Source organism: Mastigoproctus giganteus, chromosome 12, assembly GCF_048544385.1.
Source record: "Mastigoproctus giganteus isolate SK-2022 chromosome 12, ASM4854438v1, whole genome shotgun sequence".
Taxonomy (NCBI): domain Eukaryota; kingdom Metazoa; phylum Arthropoda; class Arachnida; order Uropygi; family Thelyphonidae; genus Mastigoproctus; species Mastigoproctus giganteus.
Window position 1 is genome coordinate 96,617,037 of NC_143586.1, and position 21,252 is coordinate 96,638,288.

At 36.6% G+C, this 21,252-nt stretch overlaps 1 protein-coding gene across 1 annotated transcript in view; it reads right to left on the bottom strand.

The window, feature by feature from the left end:
• LOC150077289 (putative inactive 1-aminocyclopropane-1-carboxylate synthase-like protein 2) overlaps nucleotides 1-21,252 on the bottom strand; it is a 268,091-nt gene that overhangs the window by 105,401 nt on the left and 141,438 nt on the right. Inside the window, exons 9-10 of the mRNA XM_090386134.1 lie at nucleotides 17,145-17,245; nucleotides 1,624-1,759 (exon numbers count right to left, since the gene is read on the bottom strand). Coding sequence (XP_090242260.1) covers nucleotides 1,624-1,759; nucleotides 17,145-17,245 — 237 coding nt within the window. The remainder of the gene's footprint in view (nucleotides 1-1,623; nucleotides 1,760-17,144; nucleotides 17,246-21,252) is intronic.

The window sequence follows — 21,252 nt, forward strand, 5'->3', positions numbered from 1 at the left end:
CACCTGAGAGGGCATAAATTCAAATTGAGGAAGGACAGATGTAGGATAGATGTACTGAAGTTTGCCTTTAGCCAGCGAGTAGTTGGTTGGTGGAAGAGATTTCCATCCTTTGTTGTTGAAGTTGATAGCCTAAATAAATTTAAGGCTGAGCTGGACAGGTATTTGGATCAAATGGAGGGGTGAAATGGGAGCATTTTTTTTTTTTTTTTTTTTTTTACTGATGCTGCAATAAGCTTGCTTTCTTGCATCATATGCCTCTACTAATGCTAATGCAATTAGGTAATTTAAATAATTTTGTAAGTGGAAATTAGGTAGGATATATGCAAGGCACAGTGCAATATGCCCTCCTGTGATAATCTTAGCATCAGGGCTTCTAAATGTGTGTGATGTTGTATTCACTGAACCAAAACCTGGTGGATGAACCAAAGGTGTAATTCCACAATGTCCAGAAGCTTCATAAATCAATTTTTTTCTAAAAATGGTATGTTGATCTTTTTGTTATGTCCTTTGTAGACTAAGCAGATTGGAGCATGATGTGTTAGTATGTGTATGTGAAACACACTCCAAAACTGTGTTGCATCCTATAACAATAAAAATTCCAGACCAAGAAAATCTGATTTCTAGAGGAGGGGAGGTGGGGGAGATCAATTCCAGTTTAGAGCATAAGAATTCCAATAACAAAGCTAAATGAATTTAATATACATTAGTTGGAATGCTTTTTCATTCATCTGTCATAATTTAAATTGCCATTTATCCCAGAAAAACTGTTTTCTGGCTCTAAAACCTAATGCAACAACAGTGAGCTTAAAAATGAATATTTTTTTTTTCAGAACTAACCTAATAAAATAACCCAATAATTATATTAATAAAACTGAAAACAAGAAGAAGCATTATTAAAATATGTATGCTATAAATTTACAATAGCAGTCATAGCCTTTTAAGACGTTTGATGTTAATCTAAGCAGAGCATGCTTATGCTGCTTTAAGCACTACTTTCATGTTATATAAAATAAAAATAAGTTTTTTTTTTTTTTTTTTTTTGAGAAATATATTTTATACACTAGAAAATGGGATAAATATATGGTATCTCTAAAATGCAAACTTCTATATCAAACTTAACTAGCATCATTTACCATGGTAATATTTATACACCAAAATGTTACCATTTACTATTAAAATGACAAGGTCAAGTATCAGAATTTAAATAAAACTAACTCACTGTGTCTTAAATATATGTTTTATAACAAGTTTAATTATGAAATTCTGATACTATCATAGGATGTATAAGGTTTCAAATAGGATAGCAAGTCATCACATATAATATGCACTCTTACAGATAGTGTGATGCATTTGCTTAAAAAGAGAGGGCCTTGAGTGAAGGTAAAAAGTTTTGTAAATGTGACAATTACAGCATTTCATATTCATACAGGGGACTGAGAATTGCCGAGCCTGTATAGGTAAAAGGTTTTGTAAATGTGACAATCACAACATTTTATATTCATAGGGGGACTGAAAAATGCCAGGCCTGTATAAGTAATTTGTCAATGATATTTATCAAAAATCCACAAATTCCAACTAGATTTTTAATCCTATTTAAGTAAGGATTTCCTAATAATTCCATACCTTACTTAGTCCATATAATACATGGGTACGTTCAGGATCAGGTAATGATGGAAAACTGAGAACACTATGGAATTCTTCTTCTTTGCCAAATAATGATAAAGCATAAACTTCATCAATAACAGCATGCAAATGATGCCTATTAGGTAAAATAAAGATATAACATAATTAACAAAATACTATAAAACACTTGGAATGCACAAAAAACTTCTCAGCTTTGACCAACTTTAAAAAAAGTGAATATAAAGTGAATATTTGATTCACTTTATGAATATAGAGTGAATAAAATAAAAACAATTTTGCTATAGTTTATTGCCATCTTTTTCTAAAAACACCTCTTCTAATAATTTCCTAATGCCACAAAAAAAGTTTTTGGTTGGTCAGTGAACAAATTTTGAACTGTGTAGTGTGCCTTGTGGATCAAAATAAAAATGGATTCGGTGGTGTGCCATTCTCAAAGGATTAAATAGATAGTAATTACTTGGTAAGGGTCTGGTGAGTATAAGGTGTGTGATGACTATCATGGGTCATTAGTAAAGTCACACAGCAGGGTGGCAGTGTATAGCATTACAAACAGGTGCCTTACCTTATATGTACTCTATAAAATGCAACAATCCATCCTATTTGCTTCTGATGGCTGGTTTCAAGTTGTTCTTCAGAACTCTGCAGTAACTCTCTATTCACCTGTGGACCTTTTGCAAAAACTAACAATACAATATGAAAACTATAACCAGCTGATGATATCACTTGAAATGTTCTTGGGCTTGGTGATGAGGATAGCACTGATGTAGCTGAGTGGTCAGGAGCATGAGTGCAGTAGCACACGCTCTTTGAGTGAACTGGGGTTCAAGCCTGTGACTGCTAAATATGATTAACGTTTATATTGATGACTTACTGTAAACTCCACTGACCCGGTGGTCGTGCCAGAGTACAAACAAGAACATCACTTCCTACTAAGCTTTTTGATTGCAAGCTAGAAGTGATGTATCCATTACTGGTCACCAATGATACCACTACAAGTCTGGATTTTTTTTATTTATTTTTGTCTGAGTGGCACTGGAAATTTCCCTTAAATACAATGTCACAGCAGTGCTAAGCTAACAGAATGTGTAGACTGAGCATCATTAATAATGTAGTGAGACAGTATCATGCTGTGTGATTAATTACTTTGCAGCCAATCAGCAATTTTTTTTTTTATTGTATTAGGTACTCCAGCCAACCTTTGGCAACCCCACCCTGCCAGGCCATCTATTATAAGAGTAAGAATTCAGGAAGGACAGCCCTCTCATCCCTCCAACTGAAGTTATGGAAGGCAGACAATTGAAAACGCTGGCAATCTGCCTCCTGATCAGAGAAGACACAAAAGGTGGAAAGGAAGTGGTAGAGTGTGAAAATAGGAAGGAAGAGAATAAAAGGGAATGGGAGAGTTGAAAGTTTCACCTAAAAAAAAAAAAATAAGAAAAAGAAAAGTGGGATCCCATATCTGGAACAAGAGGACAGTAGAAAATGCAGAAAGGTGAAAGAATCAGTGATTGTAGGTGTGTGTGTGTGTGTGTGTGCGAGAGAGAGAGAGAGAGAGAGAGAGAGAGAGAGAGAGAGAGAGAGAGAGAGAAGACATCACCTGGTAGTTTAAATATTGGTAGACCTGATGATGGCAGATAAATTCCAGGGTCCTGGCAGCATTAGCATAATCCCACACATAACTTGCTGGTTAGAAGTCAAGAAGAAGATCTAATCTACAAGAAGATCCTGCATTGAATACAGAACAATATTTGTATGGAATCCTACTCCAGGGAAGGATTCCACAGTGTGGAACTAGTATCAGGCAACATCAGCAAACTAGTCCTGAACATCTCAATCAGTAAAACCCCAAAATTCTTTTAAAATCGAAACTGAGAGACACAAGATCCTGCCCTTCCATGACGTCACTTGCAAAGAATAAACCACAGCATTTATAACTACAGGGGATCCTCGTTATCCGAAGATAACTGGTTCCAGAAAATTCCACTTAAAACGGGGACCAATTTTTGTAATTTTTATTATTTAAATAAAAATAAATGCAACTAGGCATAATATTTTAAGAGTTTAAGATTCTATATCTATATAATATTGGTATAGATACACACCATCAACTCTTAAAGAAAAACTATTATAGTAGTGTGAAAAGCATTATTTCATCTGTATCTCATATTGTGTTCATCCTTCATAACAAGTTACCATGTATTGTACTACCTCAAATAAGTAACACTTCACTACTAAAGAAGACTATTGTTACTTATACTTATTCTCAGTGGGCGCCACTACCCAGATGGCACCATTTCAAAGCTAGTTGGCTTTTCATCGGTGGGCGGGCAGGTACCCTGGTATTGCAAGTGAAGCATTACTTATTCGAGGTAGTTCAATACATGGGCAACTCATTGTGAAGGATGAGTAGATGTAGTGTATCTACACCGATATTATATAGTAATGGTTATTATGTACTTGTACATAGTAAAAAATGGATGAAGGACCTGAAAAATGACATTTTTATTATAATATGTTACACAATGTAAGGTTAAGTAAAGTTAGCATTAGCATTAGTAGAGGCATATGATGCAAGAAAGCAAGCTTATGCAGCATGCATCAACCAAAAAAAAAAAAAAAAAAACAACCCCTTCCACTTCACCCCTCCATTCGTTCGAAATACCTGTCCAGATGAGCCTTAAATTTATTTAGGCTATCAACTTCCACAATAAAGGATGGAAGTCTGTTCCACCAACCAACTACTCGCTGGCTAAAGGCAAACTTCCGTACATCTATCCTACATCTATCTTTCCTCAATTTGAATTTATGCCCTCTCAGGTGATTATTCTGAGCAAGAGGCAGTATCCCATCAGCATTGAGCATGCTCAAACCATTCAAGGCTTTGTACACCTCTATCAGATCACCTCGCCGGTGCCTAGTCTCCAGACACTGTTATTTGCAAAATTTAAGCCTTTCTTCGTAAGAGCACCCCTTTGTCCATTCACTAATCTTGTTGCCCTTCTCTGTACTCGTTCCAGCAGCTCTACATCCTTCTAAAAATGAGGCCTCCAGACCTGTATACAGTACTCAAGGTGCGGCCTGACCATTGCCTTATACAAGGGAATAATCACCTCCCTATCCCTGCTAGAAAAATTCCTGTATATCATTGATAAGACACCATGAGCTACTCTTGCAGCCCATCTGCACTGCTCAGAGAACTTCATATCTGCCTGCACAATTACCCCCCGGTCCTTTTCATTCTCTACCACTGTTAGTGTAGTACCACAGAGTTGATACGTTGCTCTGGGGTTGCTGTTTCCCATATGTAGTACTTTACATTTGTCAATGTTAAACTTCATTTTCCACCTCTCAGCCCATCTGCTCAACCTTTCCAGATCCTGTTGCAGCAGCATAGCATCAGTAGCGTCCTTAACAACCCTGTCAACCTTTGTATCGTCTGCAAACTTGGACATTAAGCTTGATATACCATCATCAATATTATTTATAAATACAGAAAACAACAATGGACCCAACACTGAACCCTGAGGGACTCCACTAATAACATTAGTCCACGATGAGCAGTGTCGATTAATTACCACTCTCCGTCTTCTGCCACTCAACCATCCCTTTATCCATAGCAACAATTTGCCACCAATGCCACACTGCTCCAATTTGTGCAGCAGTCTTCCATGTGCAACAGTATCAAAATTCTAAGATCCAAATATATAATATCTAAGTTATTCCCTGCATCCAATTCTTTTGTGACTACATCATAGTATCCAATCAAATTGGTCAGGCAAAACCTTCCCTTAACAAAACCATGCTGTGTCTGAGCTATAACTGAATTCTTGTCAAGATGATCCTGCAGTGCTTCTTTAACAAGTGCTTCCATTAATTTTCCTGGAACAGAAGTTAAACTCACAGGTTTATAATTACTTGTGTCAGCCTTTGATCCTCCTTTGTGAATTGGGGTTACATTTGCACATCTCCAGTCTGTGGGTACCTCCCCTGAGTCCAAGGAAGCTCTCATAATTATGGCTAACAGATTGCTTACTTCCTTTGCTGCCTCCTTTAATATAACTGGATAGATCCCATCCACCCCAGGTGCCTTTCTTGTATTTATCTTCAACAATTTCTCCTCCACTTTACTACTCTCAATTATTACAAGATCATCTAGCTCACTGCCAGAGTTGAATACACCTCTGGCATTCTCCTCGCTGAATAACTCCTCATGTGTTAATGTCGATGCAAAATATTGATTTAGTTTGTTAGCTACCTGAGCAGGATCATCAACAGTTGAACCATCGATATCAAGTGGACCAATCTGATTCATCCCCTTCCTTCTAGAGTTTACATAAGTAAAGAACTCCTTGCTGTTTTTCTTTGCATCCCTTGCCAAAGATTTCTCGTAATCTGCCTTCACCTGCCTAACCTCCTTTGTAACTTGGTTACAGATCAACTTATATCTATCATAGGCTTCTGTGTCACATGTTAATTTATATGTATCCCATGCATTTTTCTTCTCTGCCATATGTCTCATTAGTTCATCTGACATCCATTTAGGCCTGAACCTTGAACAATATTTCTTAGTTGGTATGTAAAGCCTAGTAGCTTCCAAGATAAGTTCTTTGAATGCTTCCCATTTTGAGTTTGCTGTTGGTAACATCATCAGTTGGTTCCACTGTATAGAATTTAAATACTGTCTCAGACCATCGTAGTCGCCTTTACGAAAGCAGTAACCCTTCCCTTTACCCCTGATGGTAGTTACTTCCTTGAGTAAATCCCACTTGAGCACACTGTGATCACTGCCACCTAGTGGTTCCTGTATCTGCTGATTCTTAATCCATGAAGAATCACTACTGATAATCAAATCAAGAGTATTGCTCCCTCTAGTTGCCTCCCGAACATGCTGATTTAGAAAACAATCATCCAATAAATTCACAAAAGCCTTGCTGGTGTGTGAGTGACCAACCCACATATTCCAGTCAATATCTGGGAAATTAAAATCCCCCATTATAAGACTCTCAGATTTACTGGCCCACTCTATTTCCCTGTACAGTTTCTTATTATACTCATCAGAGTCATTAGGCCTATAGCACACTCCTACTCTCAATTTTGTTCTCCCAATGCTTATGTCACACCAAACTGACTCGACACTGCACTGTCCAGCAATGTCGACTGGCTTCACTTCCTTGGATTTTATGTGTTTCTTAACCAATAGCATAACCTCTCCTCCCTTTCTATTCTGTCTATCCTTTCTGTAGACGTTGTACTCCCCAAATTCCAGTTCTGCATTACTTATATCTGTGTGACACCACGTCTCTGATATCCCAACAATATATGAGCAATACCTCAAATTCATCAAATTTATTTACTAAACTCCTAGCATTGGTGTACACACAAGTATACATGCACCTGTTCTTTTTCTTAGCTACCCGAACACAACCCATGTGTTTACTTGTACCCCAATGACTCCCAGCAGTCTCTGAAATATCCTGCATCTTATTTTCCAGGCTGCTGCTCATTCCAATAGAAGCAGTGCAAGAATCACTATCACATCTGCCAGTGGCTACTGTTAATCTATTAGTCCTTGTATCCTCCCAATCTAGCAGTTTTCCGACCCACCTAACACTGCCTCGATAGCATCAGCAAACATTCTTGCACCCTTTCTATTTAAGTGTATCCCATCCCTGTAGAAGCAGTCTCTACTGTTAACAAGCACAGACCAGGCTGAAAAAAATTCTACCCATTGAGCCTTGCACAATCTTTCCAGGGCCGAATTGATCGACAGGGCTCTCATCATTTACTCCCTCCTATCATGTCTGGGCAGAATTGCAGACACTTTCAAATTCAACCTTCAAATTTACGGCTTTTTTTCAACAGTGACCTGTACTTGTTAAGTAATTCCACCGGCCTCCTTTTATTGAAGTTTATTGATGTTACACTATTTTTAAGTTGTACAAATAAAGAATGAATCCAGCGTTGTTTGTGTTTTTTTTTTATCATATTTTTTCAGATAAAATTGTGTCATAGCATTTAGTTATGTCTTTAACTTTGTGCTTAACATTTGTTGCACGATCATGAAGAAGATCGTTCTCACAAAAAATATTCGCCTGCTTGGTCAATTTTCTCAAGGGAAAGAAAGCTTTAATTCTTTAATTTTCAAATCCTTGTAACTGCGGGGACTCGGATAGCAGGGAGCCCCTGTACTATTTTCAGAAAACCTGCCTACATAGCTGGGTCTCATCTCCTCCTATTCCATTCCAAACATTCTAGAGCATTAATATCAGGATTCTAATCTTTCTTGACCAGGGCACCTCAGGGCTTGTAGTACCACCACTCTCCAGAGGAAACTAGCCATCATCAAGACCACATTCATAAACAACAGCTACCCCATATCCTTCATTTCACAAGTAACAGATGGTCTTGCAACAATTTAAAACACATTTCCCCCCCCCAACAGAATCCCTACTATTCTCTCTCTCTCTCTCAGCTCAGAACAATTCATAATCACCCTTTTCCACAAGCAATCTACAAAAATCCCAGGGGCTCACATCTGGTGAGTATGGGCTTGGCACACCCAGGGTCCTGAGCTGGATATCATCATTCTTCTCTTTCTTGGTGATTCCCTTCTACTTGCTCTCTCTCTCTCTCTCTCTGGGTAATTCAGAATTTTTTTTTTTTTTTTTTTTTTTTGGCTAATGCACCACAAGCCCCAGGCTTCCTTGCACCATATGGCTAATAATAATAATAATAATAATAATAATAATAATAATAATAATAATGTACCAAAATTGGAAAATATGTAGATTCAGAGCAGAACAGATTAAGAGGAAACTGGCATTTCATATCAAGGAACATGCCAGACAGACATAAAAAAAAAATTAACACAGTGGCCTCAGGCTGCATAACACTTTTATGAAGATCACAGGACGGATTTCCACAACAAGGACATCTTAACGTTGGATAAGCACTATATTCACAGGATCTGCACAGAAGCATTTTTAAATTAGAGTGCTGTTGAACACGATTGGCTGCTTCAAAAGCCTTCTTATGAACAATGACATAGTCTATGTACTCAAATACAGAGTCATGACTCATATTAGGCCTTGTAGTTGGCATTGCTAAAGTAGGGAACAACCCAACTCAACAAACAACAACCAGATCTGCTAACAGCTTTAGTAAGTTCAGTTAGGATCACCATACACAGATTCAGAGCAACAGAGCAGCACCAAACAGCCATTGTAATCCTCACAACAAATCCCTGGCCTTAACGCTGCTCATTACTATTTTCCAGGACCTTCAATCTCCCTGCTGACCATATGGACTTCCACATCTCATTAATTCAGTTCTTTATTTATGTGACATATCAATCTCTTCTCCTTTCCACGTCTACTGCTTTTTCAATGTCATCACAATTTGGTTTTCACAACAATGAGAACAGTAACTGTTTCATCACTATACAGAACATAAAATGCAAAATAGAATGTTAACATAATCACATCCTTTTACTAGATGTTAATTAACTATAATTAAAAATAGCATTATTCATTACAGATTTATAAAAAGCCCATGGAAACAGGAAGGATTCTAAACTTTACATCTAACCACCCGCTGAGAATAAAAACAGGTGTCCTTAAGTTAGCCATGCTTAGCACTCTGGGGTTATATAAGGAGCAAGCACTATTTTAAAAATTGGAATACACCAACACAAATTTCAAGCAAAATGGATACCCTATCAAGCTCATAAACAATACCACAGGGAAGCCTGTTATCATACATAGAACAGTTCTTCCCATCCTCAAAGAGAAAAATTGTTCCTAACCATTCCATAAGTTTATGAAATAAACAGAAATATAGCCAAGGCTGGGAAGAAATATAACATACATGCCAGATACACAGGTTCAAACCATTAAAATCATAGTTAACCGCCCCCCCCTTTTTGGACAGAGTAACAAGAACTTGTGGCTTCCTTACACTATACACTGAGTGATCACTGAATTATGACCACCTACCTAATACTTTGTAGGTCCTCCTTTTGCCCTCATTACAGCAGCTATCCCACATGGCATCGATTCAACAAGATGCCAGAAGCATTCAGAATGTATGGCCAATCAAACTTGTGCAATGCGGTCAGCAATGCAGGTATGGAGGTGATTGGTGTATCCAGATGCCTGATATGCCTTTCCATAGTGTCCCACAAGTGTTCTATGGGATTGATATTGGGGGGAGGGAGTTTGGAGGCCAATCGATATGCTGAAAGTCAGAACTGTGTTCCTCAAACCATTCCTGCACAAGTCCCCGATAGCTCGGCACATTGTCATCTTAGAAGACACCATCACCAATTGGGAAAAAGTGTAACATAGTGGAATGTACACAGTCAGCAAGCAGTTGATGATAGCGGAGACCACTGATACATTGTTCCACATGCACCAGGGGTCCAAGTTCCTGCCAGTGAAACATGCCCCACACCATACAACTGCCTCCACCGGCCTACACTTTTGATACCATGCATGATGGATCAAGAGCCTCATGTTGTTGACGCCAAATCCATACACGACCATCCATGGTGTGGACTAAATAACGTGACTCATCTGACCAGCACACCTTCTTCCAGTCTTCTAACGTCCAACTTGCATGCTCTTTGCACAAGGCGAGTCTTTTACGCCAATGAACCTTGGTTAGGAGAGGAATGCCGTAGGGGGTCCTCTCTAAACCAAGGAGAGAGAAAACCCCTCTCCTTGGTCTCCAACACATGGTCATGCCAGAAATTGTTCCGGGTTGGCCCATGTTGTATTGGTTAGTCAACTCTCAAACAGTGCTGCACCTGTTTACCTGTACGAGTCATCGGACCAGGCACTCACTTCTAACATCAACCTTTCGCTGGCCTTTGCAGTCAGGTCGTTGTTTGACCATTTTGACGGCAGTCCTGGTACACTAACAATAGCGGCTCTCGAACACCCCACCAGTTCAGCCGTTTGGGAAGTCGAGGCACCAGCTCGTCAAGTACCCGCAATCTGTCCTTTATCAAAGTCCAATAAATCCTTCCTTTTACCCATCACACTCGGAATTTTACTACCTACTGAATCACTGAACCTTATCTATGCTACATAGGTCGACTAACTCCGCATTCTCGTACCTCACGTGATCAATGGGTTGCATTCAGTTTTCATAGGGGTGGTCATAATTCAGTGATCACTCAGTGTATATGGCTATACTAATACACTCTCTCCTGTTTCTAGGATAAATATGGTAAAAAGTTCTATACACCAATTATATTGTGGAGGTTGCTGTAACATACATTAGACAAAGAGACAGCCTCTCACTCTCTCTCTTTCTTTTAAGTGAATTGTGAAGAAACAAAAATTACAACTCACATGGCAGAGATTTAAAAAAATCAGATCTACTCGTGGTTAGAAATCTACTTGTAAGTTTTTAAACAATTGGGAAGATCATCTGCTCAAAAAACATCAATTTTAGACAGAAAATGAATTCAAAAGGAGATATATCTTCTTATAAGCATGCATTTAAGATGAATGCAATTGGAACAGCATTTATGTAGCCCTCGGCAGCAGTCTCAGAAAAACAGTAAGGAAAGTATATAACCATAAGATGCATGTGACTAGGTTGAATCATTTCCCTCAATAAGAAAGTTAAAATGTGGTATTTGTATATTTAGCACATTACTGTAATCATTAAGACCGAAAGTAGCTGAGTGGTTGGTGTGACAGTGCAGTAGCACTCTCCTGTTTAAGTTGATTATGGTACATGCATGCATGTGTGGCTGATAAATGCAGTTAATGATTGTATTCGTTGTCAAAATGATTAGTTGAAACACCGGTAACCTATGTAGCCATGCCAGAGTATGAACAGAACTTTTTTTTACATCTAATCTGTCTCATTCCATCAGGGCTTTTCAAACATTTTTTGGCTATGAAACATTTCTGCAAATCTAAATCTTCTTCAGGAATCTAATGCTTTTAAAAGCAGTAATAATTAACAGTACATTAAAAACAACAATACATATGTATAAATTAAATACAAAATTAATGATAAAAAAATTTAATGAAACATTTTCAGAACCTCTGTGATCCCTTTATGGAATCCCAAAGTTTTGTAGAGCATACTTTGACAACCACTGTTCTAAATTAATATATTTTTAAAAGCATCTGTACTCCAGTCAAAGTTTTATACTGCTCCTAATTAGTCCTTGCTGCTTTTATGGTGGGTACCACTGACAAAGAATAACCACAGGTATATTTTTATAGATAGTGTAGTGCTAACAGGAATGTTAATTTAAAATTTTACTTTCTGTTTTACTAGTCTATTAACAAATCATTTAACGATCTTTAACAAACATGTATTTTTATGAGCTTAAAATGTATTAAGCCCTGATTTCTTCTTGTATATTGCTTCCTTAGCTTCCATCATAAGTGTCTAATAGTAGTTGTTAAAGATGTGAAGGAGCCTGCTTTCATATTCTATGCAAGAAATATGAAATCTGTCAATGTGTTGACAGATTTCATATTTCTTGCATAGGTGTGTTTTAGGCATAATGACTGATGAGTACAAAGAACAACTGTAAAGAGAAATAGTGGGCCAGTAAATCCGAATGTCTTACAATGGGGGATTTTAACTTTCTAGATATTGACTGGAACTTGTGGGTTGGTCACTCAAGACTAGTAAATCTTTTGTGGATTTATTGAATGACTGTTTTCTAGAGTAACATATTAGAGAGGAAATAAGAGGAGTAATACTCTTGATCTGATTATCAGTAGTGATTATTCATGCACTGGAAATCTGCAGATAAAAGAACCACTAGGTGGCAGTGATCTTAGTGTACTGATTTGAGATTTACTTAAAGATGTAAATAAAATTTTAAAAAATTAAAAAAAGGGTAAAGGGAAGGGTTTTTTCTTTTGTAAAGGTGACTAAAGTGGTCTCAAACAGTCTTTAAATTCTATACAGTGAGATCATCAGCAAATTCTAAATGAGAAGCATCCAAGGAATTAATCATAGAAACTACTAGGCATTTCATACCAACTAAGAAATACTCTTCAAGGTATGGATGTCAGATGTGATGAGACTCATGTGCATAGAAGAAAAATGCATGGGATGCATATATGCTTACTTGAAAGTGTTCACGACAGTCCTGAAAGTCAATGTGTTCTGCTCTTTGAATTCAAAGAACGTTTATGGGTCTTTCTTTTTTCATAAAAATGATTACTGGGGTTATTTATCTCAATATAATTGAGAATTTAAATCAGCACTGATGATCCGAATGGATGATTTTTCTTTCAACAAGATGGCACTCCACTTCATTATCATCGAGGAGTGACAGCATGCCTGGATCAGCACTTCCAAGGAAGTGCTGTTGTCTGGGTCCCATTTATTGGCCTCCACAATTCCCAGCCTTAATGCCAATGGATTTTTATATTTGGGATTTTGTGAGAGATGACATCCATCAACCACCATTACTAAAGAATGTTGAAATGACGGCCACAATCTCTACTGCCATAGCAAAACTAACCCCTGAAACACTGAGTAAAGTGTGGGATCTTGATTTTCAGCAGGGTGCAGAAAAAAAACATTAATGTCCTTCAAATAACCACTAGTGTCCATATTGAAAACATGTAGTGTAGCTCATCAGATCTTTACAGTAGGTGCTTTGTTTTAATTTGATATATTTGTCTTCCCTCAGTTTCTAAAATTATGGCGCTTAAAAATGTTTAAAGTTAAACTACTTTGTATAATTATGTACACCATATGGATAGCCTAACCTATGTCAGTGATTCTCAATATTTCTGGCTGAGGTACTCCCTGGAAATTTGGCAAAATCCTCAGGTACCCCTAAGATTATCGTAGGCAGAAAATGCTAAGAAAGGGCATTTTTTGCATGTATACTGTACTATAGTGGAACCAAAAATAACTGCTACTCTTAAAATTTTAAACTAAAAAAAATGTATTATTAAGACTCCAAATTAAAAATCCAATGAGAGACCTACTGTGACAGATTTTGCTAAAATTAGGAGATAACTGACAGCGAATCTGCTGCAGCATCAAGTCTATTTCTCTTTTTTTTTTATTTGTGTCACAGTATTTGACAAGCCCATTCTCACATAAATAAGTCATCACAAATGGTAAAAGTTTACAAACTGCTTTGTCTGCTATATTAGGGTAAGAGTCCAACAAACTAGCCCAGAATGAAGACAGTAGAATTCTAAAAAACTTTTCTTGGAGTGACATGTCACAAGAGATATCAATCAGTTCTCCTTCTTTTGTGGAAACAGGACAGTGGGGTTTCAGCTTTTCAAGAAAAGGTTAGCTGTCCACCTGTAATTTTCAATGCCTGTATTGACAGGAAAATATTCTTCAAAAGATCTCAACAGCTGTGCGAGGTGGTCAATTATTGCTTTCTGTAAGTCTGACTCTTCAGAGATATTTTTTCAACAAGACATGTAGTAAAAGTATCGAAGGTATCATATTGTCCTGCTTCAGCTCTCTTTCTCCAAAGAATAATTTTGTCTTTGAATGTCTTTGAATTTTATCATTAGCCAAGAAATGTGTCATGTTTTTACCTTGAAGTTACAGATTCAGTGCGTTCAGTTTTTCAAGTGTATCAACAAGGTATGCAACCCCCCTGTGAATTATAATCACTAGACATAAAGTCGATGAATCTCTGCAGTTTATCTCGAGTTTTCACACTAGATTTCACATGATTGATGATTCTATTAGGGTCTTAAAAATATCTTTCAGTTTTGCAAGAATGTTTTTCACAGCTAAATTTTTCCTGTGGAGTACACAGTGACCACTTGAACAAGAAGAGTGTGCTACTGCCTTGATTCTTTTAACCCTGAAAAGGGACCCTCCATAGCCTTGGCAGAGTCAATACACTTCTTCCAGTCGAGTTCATGAGCACAATAAAAGCTGTCATTTTTTTCAAAAATATCAGTTCCTGTTGTAGTGGTTTTCAAATCGTCACAGATAAGAATGTCTTCGCATGTCACCATTATATAAGTGTATAACAGTGACATGTGAATACTAACAGCACAGCATGGCTACTGACATCAGTGCTCTCAAAGTTGTAAGGTAAAATAAGACGACAACTTAAGTCTACAAATGAATTCATTGAGAAGATCAGCCGAGCAAAGTAAAATTCTTTTTTTTTCCCAGTGTCATTAGAAGGTGGCATCTGTTTTATTTTTGCTAATTCATCAAATCCAAATATTGTCTTGCACAGGTCATTATCACATGGCATTATCAAATTTTCACCAATAGTGTGGGCCTCTACTTGACAAGCAATGCGATAACTCACTTTCAGTGAGGCTTCTAAGAATTTATTTTTTAGAACTCAAATATAGATTTCGCCAATGAAGTCTTTCTATGCAATACTTCTTTTTCTCTTTGAAATAAGCAATGGACTTACCATTGAAGTCTCGATGATTTCTTTCAAAATATCTCATCAACACAGCAGGCTTCATGCAGTTATTACTGAAGTTTCTGTTCACATATTAAACACAGAAGGATTTGATTTTGCTCATCATCACAATAATAAAGCCATATTTCAAATATTAATTGTGAAAATGCTGTCATTTTTTTTTTGTTTCTTATCTAGAACTGATTTGCTTGGTAGATGGATTTGGTGAATGGTCATGATTACACTCGATGCTTGGTCTGTCATACTGGGGTGTTCTCGACTCATCTTCACTCGCATCTTTTCTCAAGGTTTTCTGTTCTCTCCATAGAAACTAACTTTCTCTGTTCCTCTTACTAAAAATTTATCCAAGATTGGATGGTGCAAAATAAAAATTAAAAATAGTTACACAGAAAAACCACCATGTCATTCCAGCACAAACTCACAACACAAAGTGTTTCTGGGACTCATATCTACTGTAGTTCTAATAAGAGGAAAATAGTTAAAAATTGGATATATATTCGCTTCGATGTAGTCAGTATTCAGTTGCCTAATAATTTTTGTAAACAACAGGACTTGTCAGTGAATAATTAATGTAAACACCCAGTTTATTCCCCTCAGCTGGAGATGTAATAAAAGAGTATTTCACTGGAACAGCTGTTTGTAATTTTACTAATTACAAACAGCAAACTGTGGAGGAGAATGCAACCCATTATGCTGATGTAATTAGGAATTTCAATAATAACAGTAACAACCAGGTTTAGGAATACAAAATTATATATTTATGGTGAGCAAAATAACCATGGAACTTACAAGAAAAATTTATAAATGAATTTTGAATTTGGATTCATGTTTAATATGTATAGTTTTGCAGAAGGTAATTAACCATTAGTCACTTTTAAGCTTAACTAAGGAAGTGGAATAGATCAATTCTACAAAATATCTATTAAGGTAGGTTAACCCTAAAAAACTACCAATAAATGAACAGGCATTAATACTACTGCTCTTAAAATTACAACTGTCAAAAATATATTTTTTTTGGGGGGGAGATAATTTATTTACAAAGAACATTAAACATGTACAATGAATATGTACATATCTGAAGCTATTTTCTATTATTATCAGAACAAAGGGTAGCATTTTACTTAATGTTAATACATATTTTTGCAATGTAATATTAAAAGTAGTACTCTTGCAATGTTTGCAATAAGTGATGTTCATCCTCTGCAGTCTTGATGGGCAGAAAGTGCACATTGTGTCAGGGAAAAAAACAATCTAGGGATTTGTAAATATTATCAGAAGGAAATAACGTCTGGAATTTTTATTCTGAAACATAATCAAAAAAAAAAAAAAATCTTTTTATATAAAAATAAGTTACAGAATTTAAATATGATACATTAAAATTTCCAATATACAGTAATACGATCAATATATAAAATTGAAGCTTCACCACTAACTGGAGAGAAAAGATTAGTTATTAACAAAATGTGATCATACCATTGCATATGAGACACTAAAATATGAAAATACATGCATGCTCATATGGTATGTTATGCTGATATATTTTTTAAAAATTGATAGGGATCAACTGCTGCATCATAAATTTTATTAAGCACACTATTCTAGGGTTAATTTTGTTTAGTGCTTTTCTGCACCTATTTGGAAAGCCAGCAGTGTAAAGTTCTGGAATAAAATTGGTAATTCATGTAAAGTGCTATGTAGGTAAAGTGATTGATTTATTCACCTTAAACCAGCTGACACATGCGTCATGCCGCTCAAAGATTATATCATTACTTATTTTAAAAAATGAAGTCCTTCTTATGTAATGAATGATGTCATTGATTGCTAATACATTCACTCCCATAAACAAAGGCATATAAGAATGAATTAGTATTCATTTACCATATGCTGCTGGTAATTGTCACCATTTTAGCTAGGCAGATCATTACCTCCAAAAAGTAAGCAGGACCTAATTATAGAGGTAACAGATAAATAATGCAGACAGCAGCAAAGTCATGCCCAATCCCTCATATTCACTGACTGCTAAATTCTTTGCTTAAAAATTCATATATTGACATTATTATTTTTAAGAGCCAGACATACTTACACCTTACAAAAGTTTAACAGCTCCAATATAAGTTTGGGATCATATAAATCACCCAATGGATTATTAGGATTTATTAAAATTAAGCCACGGACAGTCTTTCCCTGAAAAAAAAAAAAAAAAAAAACCATAAATAACATTATAAAAAGTGTTCAGCTTTTTTGAAATAATGTTGTTTTGGCAAAACTGTTACTAAGTATATCTTACAAGATATAATTAGAAACAGTTTCATCAAAACAATATTATTAAAAAAAAAAATTGAGGTAACTTGAAAGAATAAATTTATAAAGGGAAGTAAATACAGATGGACAGTGTTCATTAAATGCATAATCATAAAATAACTATAACTTTAGCTACTGCTCACTTAATATATTAATTGCCACAATGTTAAGGGGGAAAAAATTACATCTGGGGCTACCAGTGTTTCTTTCTTTTTATTATCATGGTGTACTTTCTGTACAATGTGTACAGAAAGGATAGACAGGACAGAAAGGGAGGAGGTGTTATGCTGTTAATTAAGAAAAACATAAAATCAAAAGAAGTGCATCCAGTTGATATAGATGGACAGTGCACTGTTGAGTCAGTTTGGTGTGACATAAGCACTGCAAAAGCAAAAATAAGAGTAGGAGTGTGTTATAGGCCTAATGACTCGAATGAGTACAATGAACAATTGTACAGAGAAATAGAGTGGGCCAGTAAATCAGAATGTCTTATAATGGGGGATTTTAACTTCCCAGATATTGACTGGAACTTGTGGGTTGGTCACTCACACACTAGTCAGACTTTTGTGGATTTATTGGATGATTGTTTTCTGCAGCAGCATGTTCGAGAGGCAACCAGAGAAAGTAATACTCTTGATCTGGTTATCAGCAGTGATCATTCGTGTATTAAGAATTTGCAGATAAAGGAACCACTAGGTGGCAGTGATCACAGTGTGCTGAAGTGGGATTTACTCAAAGAGGTAACTACCGTCAGGGGTAAAGGAAAGGGTTTTTGCTTCCGTAAAGGGGAGTACAGTGGTCTCAGACAGTTTTTAAATTCTGTACAGTGGGATCGACTGACGATGTTACAAACAGTAAATTCTAAGTGGGAAGCATTCAAGGAATTAATCGTGGAAGCTACTAGACTTTTCATACCGATGAAGAAATATTGTTCAAGGTTTAGGCCTAAATGGTTATCAAATGAACTAATGAGACTCGTGACAGAGAAGAAAAATGCATGGGATGCATATAAATTATCAGGCGACGCAGAAGCCTGTGGCAGATATAAGCTAGTCTGTAATCAGGTCACAAAGGAGGTTCGGCAGGCAAAGGCGGATTACGAGAAATCTTTGGCAAAAGATGCTAAGAAAAACAGCAAGGATTTCTTTACTTATATAAACTCTAAAAGGAAGGGGCTGAATATGATTGGTCCACTTGACATCGATGGTTCGACTGTTGATGATCCTGCTCAGATAGCAAACAAACTGAATGAGTATTTTGCATCTACATTCACACGTGAGGAATCATTACAGTTTGAAAATGGAGGAAGGTTATCAAATTGTAGCAGTGTGCTTAATGATTTTGTAATAACTGAGAGCAAAGTGGAGGAGAAATTGTTGAAGTTAAACATAAGAAAGGCACCTGGGGCGGATGGGATCTATCCAGTTATATTAAAGGAGGCGGCAAAGCAACTAAGCAAACCCTTAGCCATAATTATGAGAGCATCCTTGGATTCAGGGGAGGTTCCCACGGACTGGAGATGTGCAAATGTATCCCCAATTCACAAAGGAGGTTCGAAGGGTGACACGAATAATTACAGACCAGTTAGTTTAACTTCTGTTCCGGGTAAAATAATGGAGTCACTGGTTAAAGATGCATTGCAGGATCATCTAGACAAGACTGCAGCAATAATTCAGACACAGCATGGGTTTGTTAAGGGAAAGTCTTGTCTGACAAATTTGATTGGTTATTATGATGTGGTCACAAAGGAACTGGATGCAAAAAATAATTTTGATATCATATACTTGGATTTCAGGAAAGCTTTTGACACTGTTGCGCATGGAAGACTACTGTACAAATTGGAGCAGAATGGTATTAAGGGTAAGTTGCTACAATGGATAAAAGGATGGTTAAGTGGGAGAAGACAGAGGGTGGTAATCAATGGGTGCTGCTCTTCGTGGACTAATGTTATTAGTGGAGTCCCACAGGGTTCGGTGTTGGGTCCACTGTTGTTTTGTATATTTATCAATGATATTGATGAAGGTATATCAGGCTTAATGTCGAAGTTTGCAGATGACACGAAGGTTGGCAGGGTTGTTAATGACAGTAATGGCAGTGTGCTACTGCAACAGGATCTAGATAATTTGGGCAGATGGGCTAAGAAGTGGCAACTGAAGTTTAACCTTGACAAATGCAAAGTACTGCATATGGGTAGAAGTAACCCCAGAGAAACGTACCAACTGTGTGGTACTACACTTAAGGTGGTAGAAAATGAAAAAGACCTGGGAGTAATTGTGCAGTCAGATATGAAGTTTTCTGAGCAATGTAGACAGGCTGCTAGGGCAGGTCATGGGGTTTCGTCAATGATATATAGGAATTTTGCTAGAAGAGGAAAAGGAGGTGATTGTCCCTCTGTATAAGGCAATGGTCAGGCCACGCCTTGAGTACTGCGTACAGGTCTGGAGGCCTCATTTTAGGAAGGATGTAGATTTGCTTGAGCGTGTACAGAGAAGAGCAACACGATTGGTGAGGGGAATGAAGGGATCCTCTTACCAAGAGAGGCTTAAGTTCTGCAAATTGCAGTGGGGAGACTAGGCACCTGCGCGGTGATCTGATTGAGGTCTATAAGGCCTTGAATGGGTTGAGCACGCTGAATTCTGATGGGATCCTCCCACTTGTTCAGAATACGAACCTACGGGGACATAAGTTCAAATTAAGAAAGGATAGATGTAGAATAGATGTGCGAAAATTTGCCTTTAGCCAGCGGGTGGTTAATTGCTGGAACAAACTTCCATCTGTCGTTGTGGAAGTTGATAGGTTAAATAAATTTAAGGAGGAACTGGACAGGCAATTGGAGGGTATGGTGTGATTTTTTTTTTTTTTTTTTTTGGCTGATGCTGCATAAGCTCCTACACTTGCTTTCTTGCATCAAGTGCCACTACTACTACTACTACTACTACTTGCACACTTCTGACAAACAAGTAATGTAGGCATTACATTAATGCCTGCTGATGTACAATTATCAAATAATTGTACATCAGCAGTTAAAAACTTCCATACTGTACTTAAAAAAGTACTGTACCAAAACTTCAACCCTGTGATATTCACATGAGTAGCTGTGAAGTGGGATCTGTGTAGCAGATGAAATTTGGTGTAAAGGTTACTTAGGATATTCTAAATAAGTACCAAAATTCTGAAAAAGATCAGAGCTGCTGTTTCAGGTTTATAGCAATGTTTCTGTGGAAGGGAATTAAAGAATCAGAATGAAATCAGAATGGAACCTAAAACCTCCCCAAGGACTAAACATGAGAAATAATGAAATTTTGAAATTTGGTGCCAGTCTGATTTTATCTTTTCAAATAATGTCTGAACAGCCAAAAAATACTTTCACATTATATATATTTCTGTGTTAGGGTTTCCAGGGAAGAGTTATAATCAAAATTTGGCCTAAAACTTTCCAAGGACCAACAAAATATGCACCAAAAATTTGGTGTCAGTCCATATTTTCCTTCAAATAACATATTAAACATAAAATTTTCATGCAGGGAGCTCTGGAATCAGAATTGATCCTAAAACTTTCTCAGAAACCAGTAGGAACTCACACCCAAATACCTGAAACATACTTTGATTTACATACATAGATAATAAATATAAATGTATATAAATATAAATATATAATAAATATACCATAATATACATCAAGATATGAATGGGAAAAAAATAAAAAGTGGGATTTCTATTTGTACAGTTTTAATTAAATCTGGAATGGCTTGACAAATATTTCTAAAGGAACCAAATATAAAATTTTGTAAAAATCTGTCCACTTGGAGTCAAGTTGTTACATGTAGATAAATTAATGATTTAAAAAAAAACAAAAAAACTATGCAATTTACACACTTGCAAATGTTCCT